At 41.2% G+C, this 10,504-nt stretch overlaps 1 protein-coding gene across 1 annotated transcript; it reads left to right on the top strand.

Moving 5' to 3' along the window:
- Window positions 1–701: 701 nt before the first annotated feature.
- LOC119868178 (cytochrome c oxidase subunit 6A1, mitochondrial-like) lies at window positions 702–1,034 on the top strand. The gene has a single exon (XM_038586472.1). It carries the CDS (start codon window positions 702–704, stop codon window positions 1,032–1,034), a length of 333 nt encoding a protein of 110 aa, XP_038442400.1.
- Window positions 1,035–10,504: the final 9,470 nt, after the last annotated feature.

Here is a 10,504-nt window from a genome sequence, read left to right as displayed (position 1 = left end):
GAAATGCTCACCCACATGACAATGATCAAATACAAAGGGCAATGGCAATTAGCCCTGAATTGCTAAATTCAAACAGACTCGTATGACAGAAAATGTGTAACATCATACCAATAAGTCTTTGTAAAGCACATAATTGTGAAATTTAGATGTGTTATTGCCACATTATGAAAAAAATCCTCAGGCTCCGCATTAGTTGATTTCTGACCTTTTACAATATTTCTTTTATGTTCTTTTTATTTTTTTTTTTAATTTTTATTTATTTATGATAGTCACACAGAGAGAGAGAGGGAGGCAGAGACACAGGCAGAGGGAGAAGCAGGCTCCATGCACCGGGAGCCTGATGTGGGATTCGATCCCGGGTCTCCAGGATCGCGCCCTGGGCCAAAGGCAGGCGCCAAACCGCTGCGCCACCCAGGGATCCCTATGTTCTTTTTAACAATGGGCCATGTGTAGGTTTGTAAAGCAGCGATTCTCAAACTTTTTAGTTTCATGACCCCTTACCCTCTTTTATTTTTTTTCTTTTATTTTTCTAAATAGGCTCCAAACCCAACGTGGAGCTCAATGCGGGGCCTGAACCCATGACCCTGAGATCAAGACCTGAGCTGGGATGAAAAGTTGGACACCTAACTGACTGAACCATTGAGGTGCCCCAAGACTCCTTACACTCTTAAAAATTATTGAAAACCTGGTCCAGGTCGAAAATGGCGGTGGTGGCAGCTGTGTTCCAGCTCTCTGGGCTGCTAGGTCAGTCCAGGGCACAGCTGGGGCAGTCCATGTTGAGCGGTGCCCACAGCAAGGAGGGCTCAGCTCGCATATGGAAGGCCCTCACCCACTTCATAGTGCTCCCCGGCGTGGGACTGAGCATGCTGAACGGCTTCCTGAAGTCCCATCATGGAGAGCACGGAAGACTTGAGTTCATTGCCTACCCCCATCTCCACATCAGGTCCAAGCCCTTTTCCTGGGGAGACGGTAATCATACTCTATTCCATAACTCTCACGTGAATCCACTTCCAACCAGATATGAAGATGAATAAAAAGAACCTGGACCACCACCCGTAGGATTGGTTTGGACCATGACTCTGCACACGGACCAGAAAAGTAAATGGGACCTTAAGCTCACCGTCCTTACTTTGATGAGCAGTATACTGATCCTCCATCCCTTTGCTTATGGCAGGAGATGGCTTAAATAAATAACTTAGATTGGTCCATGAAAAAAAAATTATTGAAAACCCCAGAGAGCTTTTATTTATATGGCTTATATCTATTGATATTTACCATATTAGAAATGACAACTGAGAATTTTAAAATATTAATTCACATAAAAATAACAATAGACCTATTACACATTAATGTAAATAACATGTTTTGCAAAAAATAGCCATATTTGCCAAAACAAAAAATAATGAGACAAATGGCGTTGTTTTATATTTTTGCAAGTTTCTTTATTGTCTGACTTAATAGGAGACAACTGTTTCATATATCTGCTTCTGCATACAGTCATATATGTCATACAGCTTCCAGAAACTGCCACTCTACACTCAAGAAAAAAATCAGAATTAAAAAAGCAAGTATCTGGGTACCTGGGTGGCTCAGTGAATTGAGCGTCTGCCTTCAGTTCGGGTCATGATCCTGGGGTCCTGGAATTGAGCCTCTCATCAGGCTCTCTTCTCTACAGGGAGTCTGCTTCTTCCTCTCCCTCTGCCTGCTGCTCTTCCTACCTGTGTTCTCTCTCTCTCTCTCTCTCTCTCAATATCTCTCTCAAATAAATGAATTAAATCTTTAAAAAAATAAAAAATAAAATAATCTTGAGATTCAATGTTTAGTTGAGTGTTTGAGAAAACACATATGAGAGTGCTTAATTTATCTATCCTGTACTCCTTCATACTGACCTAGAAGAGAAATGTGTGTGTTGGAGATGGGCAGCATATTAATTTCTAGAAAGAAAAGAAATAGTGTCATTAATCCCACTTCTACTCATAAAAAATGATAGTTATTTGGCTCTTGGGAAATATTTTATTAATCCATTGTTGATTATATACCAGAAAAGAAAATGTCAAACAAACAAATAAAATCAGCTAAATTGGCCCAGTCCAGGAACTAAATCTCTATGAACAAAGCCATATCCTTGTTGAGAGATGGCAAAATAATCTCCACAAAATTGAACTGGAATATATGCTAATATGTGTATCTTTCACCCTTTGTAACTGGAAGGAGAAAACTGGTTGGCTCTATCTTATAGTGGAACACGTATTATAACCAAACATGGCTTATAAATACAAAAGCAACAAACGTCTTTTTTTTTTTTTTTAAATAAAAGCAGCCCTAGGGCTTCGCCTTTGGATAAGATATCACCGGGGACATTTTTTTTTTAAATTCACTAAAATACTCAAATAGCAAGTGTCAAGGTATTGTATATCCACCCAGTTGGTAAAATAAGTCAGTTAATTTGGCAGGTAAGTATTAAGTAATCATGCTGTCAGAATCGGGTGAGTATCAAAGGGAGAAAGACAAAGACTGAACAAAGGAGCAAAAATAAAATAAGTAGCAGATTATCAAATAAGTAAATAAAAATGAGAACTTCTCAATGCTCCATTGTATCCGCCATAAACCAGTTCAACCCTGCAGATTTTTTCCCTCCTGCTCTAGTGTCAGGAAAGCAACGTGGGTGTGAGGAAACCAAGGCCTGACAGTTTGTGAACTGTGCTGTTAAGAGGGGGTTTGGAGGGTTTCAGGAAAGAAAGGCCTGGTCCCTTTAAGAAGCAAAAGCTGGGCCTCTGGCAAGCCGTGAGCTGGAGAATGGCAAAGCCTGCTCCTCCATACATTAGCTTTTCTCCGGAAGAAGGGAGCCGAATTAGAAGCATGGCTGTCAGGAAAAGCCTGAATAGAGAGCATTTAAGCAGATTTTATTCAGTTCCAGGGAAATTCACACAACTTGATCTTTTCTCACTTCTTCAAACTGAAAACGTATGTGTAAGTGCACTGAAACTGCCCCATCTGGGAGGCAAGGACAGAACCTTTATCAGTGAAACTTATCAGTGCTATGCAGAGCAGAGGTACATAGTAGGACCTCGGTATATATTTGGGAATCCCAAAAAAATGATAATGTCTCTCAGACAACTATCCACATGTAGTTGTTAGGATTTTTCTTTATTCTGCGAGAAATAGTGATTTCAGGCCTTTTCTAAGGCTAATGCCAAATTCCTTTTCATAAAAAAGACTTCTTAAACAGAATTATATGGTAGAACTGAAAGGGATAGGTTGAGCTTCTTACTTTATAGATAAGGAAACTGAGGCCCAAAGAGGTTAAATGGATTTGCCTAAGGTGGCCTGACTAGTTAATGGCAGAGCCAAGAACACCCCCGACATCCTACCCTCCCAAGCAGCATCAAGTAGACAGAGATAATGAACCTGGATCCATGGATGGATTTTAAGAGTCCAAAATCCAGGAGGGCACGTGATGTAATGAGCAATGGGTATTACAGGAAACGGATGAATTACTGAACTCTACCTCTGAAACCAATAATATACTATGTTAATTAATTGAATTTTAATTTTTTTTAAAAAGTCCAAAACCCAGCCCAATAACATGTATGTAAAATTTCATGTGCATTGCATCTGAGGGGGAGAGAGTCCAAAGTTGTCACTTGATTTTCAAAGGGTGTGTGACCCTCAAAACTGTTAAGAATCCTAGTCTCTGGGGCACCGGGGTGGCTCAGTGGTTGAGCCTTTGGCTCAGGTCGTGATCCCAGGGTCCTGGGATGGAGTCCCGCATCGGGCTCCCCACAGGACCCTGCCTATATCTCTGCCTCTCTCTGTGTGTCTCTCATGAATAAATAAAATCTTAAAAAAAAAAAGAAAAGAAACTGAGGGTTACTGGAGAGGAGGTGAGTGGGGGAATGGGGTAACTGGGTGATGGACATTAAGGAGGGCACATGATGGAATGAACACTGGGTGTTATATGCAACTGATGAATCCCTACACTCTACCTCTGAAACTAATAATACAGTATAGGTTAACTAAATTGAATTTCAATACAAAATTTTTTAAAAACACAAAGACTATATAAAGCACCTAGCATAATCCTGGCACATATAAAGTACTCACTTAGTGGTAGTTATTTTTTTAAAAGATTTTTATTGGGCAAAAGACATAAACAGAAACTTCACAGAGGAAGACATGGACATGGCCAACAAGCACATAAGAAAATGCTCCGCATCACTGGCCATCAGGGAAATACAAATCAAAACCACAATGAGATACCACCTCACACCAGTGAGAATGGGGAAAATTAACAAGGCAGGAAACAACAAATGTTGGAGAGGATGTGGAGAAAGGGGAACCCTCTTGCACTGTTGGTGGGAATGTGAACTGGTGCAGCCACTCTGGAAAACCACGTGGAGGTTCCTCAAAGAGTTAAAAATAGATCTGCCCTACGACCCAGCAATTGCACTGCTGGGGATTTACCCCAAAGATACAGATGCAGTGAAATGCCAGGACACCTGCACCCCGATGTTTATAGCAGCAATGTCCACAATAGCCAAACTGTGGAAGGAGCCTCAGTGTCCACTGAAAGATGAATGGATAAAGAAGATGTGGTCTATGTACACAATGGAATATTCCTCAGCCATTAGAAACGACAAATACCCACCATTGGCTTCGACGTGGATGGAACTAGAGGGTATTATGCTAAGTGAAATAAGTCAATCGGAAAAGGACAAATATTATATGGTCTCATTCATTTGGGGAATATAAAAATTAGTGAAAGGGAATAAAGGGAAAGGAGAGAAAACGAGTGAGAATATCAGTGAGGTTGACAGAACATGAGAGACTCCTAACTCTGAGAAATGAACAAGGGGTAATGGAAAGGGAGGTGGGGGGGTGGGTTGGAGTGACTGGGTGATGGGCACTGAGGGGGACACTTGGTGGGATGAGCACTGGGTGTTATGCTAAATGTTGGCAAATTGAACTCCAATAAAGAAAAAGGAAAGAAAAAAAAGATTTTATTTATTTATTCATGAGAGAGACAGAGAGGCAGAGACACAGGCAGAGGGAGAAGCAGGCTCCACACAGGGAGCCCAACGTGGGATTCAATCCTGGGTCTCCAGGATCAGGCCCTGGGCTGAAGGCGGTGCTAAACTGCTGAGCCACCCGGGCTGCCTTCATTTGGTTTTTTTTAAATATTTTTTTAATTTAATATATTTTTTAATTGAAGTTTGAAAGATACAGATGCAGTGAAACACCGGGACACCTGCACCCCAATGTTTATGGCAGCAATGTCCACAATAGCCAAACTGGAAGGAGCCTCGATGTCCATCAACAGAGTTTCATTTGTGATAAAGGAGGCTGGAGGAACCTAAGTGTCTGTCACTAGGGTACTATGGATAAGGAGAATGTGAAGTATACATACTACAGCACATCATGCAGCACTTAGAAACAACAAAGTAGAAGGACACACAACAACATGGATAGATATTAAGGATATGGTCCCAAAAGAAAAAGATTTTTTTTGATATTTTTTATTCATGAGAGACACAAAAGAGAGAGAGGCAGAGAGAGAGGCAGAGAGAAAAGCAGGCTCCCTGTGGGGACCCCAATGCAGGACTCCATCCCAGGACCCTGGGATCATGACCTGAGCCAAAGGCAGACTCAACCACTGAGCCACCCAGGTGGCCCCAAATGAAAAAGATATTAAGAAACAAAAAGACTGGGCAGTCCGAGTGGCTCAGCCGCCTTCATCCCAGGGCGTGATCCTGGAGACCCAGGATCGAGTCCCGCATCGGGTTCCCTGCATGGAGCATCTGCCTTCGGCTCAGGTCATGATCCCAGGATCCAGGATCAAGCCCTGCTTCGGGCTCCCTGCAAGAAACCTGCTTCTTCCTCTGCTTATGTCTCTGTGTCTCTCATGAATAAATAAATAAATCTATTTTTTTTAATTGAAGTTCGATTTGCCAACATATAGTATAACACCCAGTGCTCATCCCATCAAGTGCCCTCCTCAGTGCCCATCACCCAGTTACCCTATCCCCCTGCTGGCCTTCCCTTCCACTACCCTTTGTTCATTTCCCAGAGTTAGGAGTCGCTCATGTTTTGTCACCCTCTCTAATTTTTCCCACTCATTTTCCTTCCTTTCCCCTATAATCCCTTTCACTATTTCTTATATTCCACATGAGTGAAACCATATGATGACTGTCCTTCTCCAACTGACTTACTTCACTCAGCATAATACCCTCCAGTTCTATCACATCGAAGCAAATGGTAGGTATTCGTCCTTTCTAATGGCTGAGTAATATTCCATTGTATATATAAATAAATCTTTAAAAATTTTTAAAAAAAGAAACACAATTACTTCTCTGGAAAAGCCATTAATGTAAATCTTTAAAACATGCCCACAATATAATCTTACATATTCTGTAAGGTTATTCTTACACAATCTACATATTCTGATATATACAAATATGAATATATACATTAGACCCACTGGCATAATTGCCAGTGGGGGGCAGGGGAGAATGGGGAGTGGCAGTAAAAGGGAAAGAAGGAAAGAGTCAAGAAAAGTAAAGAAGGAAGGAGGGAGGAATAGAGGAAGGGGAGAGTCTTGCAGCTTTTAATGATGACACTGTATTTTGCATTGGGGAATATAACTCAATCCTCCAATGTAACAAATGAACAGCACCACCAGATGGTTGCCAATGATGCTTGGTAGGTACAATAAACTTGGGGACATTTCAAAACTAAATCTTGGGCAACTACAGGAATATGTTCTATTCTCAAATAACTGGACTACTCTGCTATTCTTATCACTTATTTGACTAAATGTCCTTTCCTCTTTCATTGTAAACATCCCAACTTGGAGAAACAAGAAGGGAGCCTAGAAAGTGAACAGAAATGGAAGAGACTATTAATTTTAATATTAACCTATTAATCTTCAATGAACTAAAGTCAAACAGTGAGAGAGACACTATATACTATGATTCATACTTTAATACAAAACAGGCCAATTACCAATACCAATATTTGAATGCTGGCACCATTATTTATTCATCATGGACACAAAAAATGCAGGAAAATACTCAAATAGCAAGTGTCAAGGTATTGTATATCCACCCAGTTGGTAAAATAAGTCAGTTAATTTGGCAGGTAAGTATTAAGTAATCACGCTGTCAAACTCGGGTGAGTATCTAAGGGAGAGAGACAAAGACTGAACAAAGAATGGGGGGGATTACAGAAAAGAAGTAAGAAGGGGGCCAAAAATAGGCAGAAGGAGAAAATAAATACAGTGTGACAGGTTCAACAGTAGGATGGATGTCTCCATTCCATCACAGAGAGATTATCCTAGAAATAAGGACAGATGCTTCACAGTAACATCAGTGGCGCTGAGGGGTTTTGTCCATTAGGATGAGGCTGTTCACAAAGGTGGACTATGGATGAGAGCGGCCTTTCAGCATTAGCTGTGTCCATCTTCTGTCTTAATGTTTTACTTGCCTGACAACACATTGGGGACCATACATAACACACTCACATATAGACAACCAACCCTCACTGTCTAGGCCAAGGGCTGGCGAACTTCCTCTTTTTCTTTTCTATTTTTTTTTCTCTACAGGCCAATGATGACACCATGGTTTGTCAGGCATTTTCATTCTGTTTGCCAGGCAATTATTTTCTCAATTTATGTTTTCCTCATATTACCATGTTGTGTTCCTTGTCTTTATGAGAGGCAGGAGATACATTAGGTCACTCAGAGATGATGGATTTAGATGATAGCAAACACCCTCTTCTGGGCATCTCCTTTCCACCAATGCCACTTCTCTCTCTGTCCGCAGCCTGCGAGTTCTTTATTTCCCACACCTCTACTCTCATCACTTGACTTAAAGGTGCCCTATTCCTAGGGTCAGTGTTTGATTTTTTTAAGAGGTCTTGTCCTGTAGGAAACAGAGAGCCATGGAAGTACCTTCTAGGAGGTCTCAATATGGCCTCAACTCCTCTTTCTCTTCCCCTTATAACCAATCCATCAGCAAATCCCGTTGGTATCTCATCTCTCTATTCCAACAGCCCTGTTGCAAACCACCATCATTTCTTGCCTGTATCATTCATAAGAAACTCTCAATGGGTCTCTACTTCAGCACCTATACACAGTTTATGTTCCATATATAACTCACTTTTTATTTTTTTAATATTTATTTATTTATTTATTCGGGAGGGAGGGAGGGAGGGAGAGGGAGAGGGAGAGAGAGAGAGAGGCAGAGACAAAGGCAGAGGGAGAAGCAGGCTCCATTCCATGCAGGGAGCCCGACGTGGGACTCGATCCTGGGTCTCCAGGATCAGGCCCTGGGCTGAAGGCAGCACTAAACCGCTGAGCCACCTGGGCTGCCCTATAACTCACTTTTTAATGTTATTTTAAAATAGTCTTACACATGCAGTAATGTTGCAAAAACAGGACAGAGAATTTCACTTATATGTGGAATCTAAAAAACAAAACATACAGACCAAAAAATAGACTCTTAAAACCAGAGAATAAACTGGTGGTTGCCAGAGGGGAGGTGGGTACAAGGATGGGCAAAATAAATAAAGGACATTAAGAGGTACAAACTTCTCGTTATAAAATAAATAAATCACAGGGATGAAAGAAAAGTACAGCATAGGGAATACGGTCAACAAATAGTGTAACAACATTGTATGGTGACTACACTTATGGTGGTGAGAATGGAGTAATGTAGAGAATTACTGAATCTTTATGTTGTACACCTGAAACTAACATAGCACCATATGTCAATTATAATTTTCTAAAAAAGAGTACAGGGGCACGCGAGTGGCTCAATCAGACTCTTGGTTTCAGCTCAGGTCATGATCTCGGTGTTGTGGGATTGAACCCTGCATTGGGCTCTGCGCTAAGTGGGGAGTCTGCTTCTCCCTCTCCCTCTGTCCCTCCCCTGATTCCTACCCTCCCCCCCACTCATGCTCTCTCCCTCTCCCTCTAAAATAAATAAATAAATATTTCTTAAAAGGGGTGGGGGCGCCTAAGTGGCTCAGTTAGTTAAGGGTCTGCCTTCACCTTAGGTCATGATCCTGGAGTCCTGGGATTGAGCCCTGCATTGAGTGCCCTGCTCAGCAGGGATTCTGCTTCTCCCTCTCCCTCTGCCTCTCCCCCATGCCATTCATTCTGTCTCTCTCTTGCTCACTCTCTCTTTCTCTCTCTCATTTGCTGTCTCCCAAATAAAATATTTTAAATGAATGAATGAATGAATGAGAGGATCACCTGGGTGGCTCAGTCAGTTGAGCAACTGATTCTTGATTTCAGTTCAGGTCATGATCTCAAGGTCATGGGGTGGAGCCCCACCTAGGGCTCTGCACTCAGTGCAGTCTGCTTGTCCCTCTCCCTCTCCCTCCCTCCCTCCCTAACTCATGCTTGCTCTCTCTCTCTCAAATAAATAAATAAAATCTTTTAAACAAAGAGTACAAAACTGCCATATACCTTTCACCCAGCTTCCCAATAATGTTAATATTTTGCATAACCATAGTTCATATATCAAAACTAGTAAATATACATTGATACATTAACTAAATTATGGAGGTTTTTTTTGTTTCACTAGTTTGTCCACTAATGTCCTTTTTTGATACAGGATACCATGTTGCATTTAGTCAGCATGTCTCCTTAGTCTCCATCACTGTGACAGTTCCTCAACCTTTCCTTGCATTTCATGTTCTTAACACTTTTGAAAAGTACTAATAGAGTACTTTGTACAATGCCCCTCAAGTTGGGTTTCTCTGTTTTTCATGATCAGACTGTGGTTACAAACTTTGGCAAGAATACCACAGAAATGATGTGGTCGGACGCTTGGGTGGCTCAGTGGTTGAGCATCTGCCTTTGGCTCAGGGCATGATCCTGGGGTCCTGGAATCGAGTCCCACATCAGGCTCCCTTCATGGAGTCTGCTTCTCCCTCTGCCTATGTCTCTGCCTCTCTCTCTCTCTCTCTCTCCGTGTCTCACATGTATAAATAAATAAAATCTTTAGGAAAAAAAAAGAAGTTGATGTGGTCTTCACAATGTGTCATATCAGGTGTAAATGAAATCAGTATGTCTTATTATTGGTAATGTCAACCTGGATCATATGGTTAAGAGGACATTTGCTAACTTTCTCCACACTAAAGATGGCCATTTTTTCTTTTGTAATCAATAATATCTTAAGGGATAACACTGTGAGACCATGGAAATATTCTATTTTTCATCATACTCTGTCCATTGATTTAAGCATCCACTGAATCCTAGCCTGTAAGAACTATTATTGTGATGTCTGCCCAATGATGATTGTTTATCTCCTTCATTTTATCTATATTTACATTTCCTTCCACCCAACTGAGCCCAACCCAGATTACAAAATCCTGAGCAAAAACAAACAAACAAAAAAAAAAAAAAAGAAACAAGACAAGAAACAAACAAAAACCAATGGCTATTATTTGAAGGCACTATGTTTTGGGGCAATTGTTATGTACCAATAATGAATCAGCA

The sequence above is a fragment of the Canis lupus genome, chromosome X (assembly GCF_011100685.1).
Source record: "Canis lupus familiaris isolate Mischka breed German Shepherd chromosome X, alternate assembly UU_Cfam_GSD_1.0, whole genome shotgun sequence".
Lineage (NCBI taxonomy): Eukaryota > Metazoa > Chordata > Mammalia > Carnivora > Canidae > Canis > Canis lupus.
The sequence above is the reverse complement of the archived record's forward strand: the minus strand, read 5'-3'. Positions and strand labels throughout refer to the sequence as shown.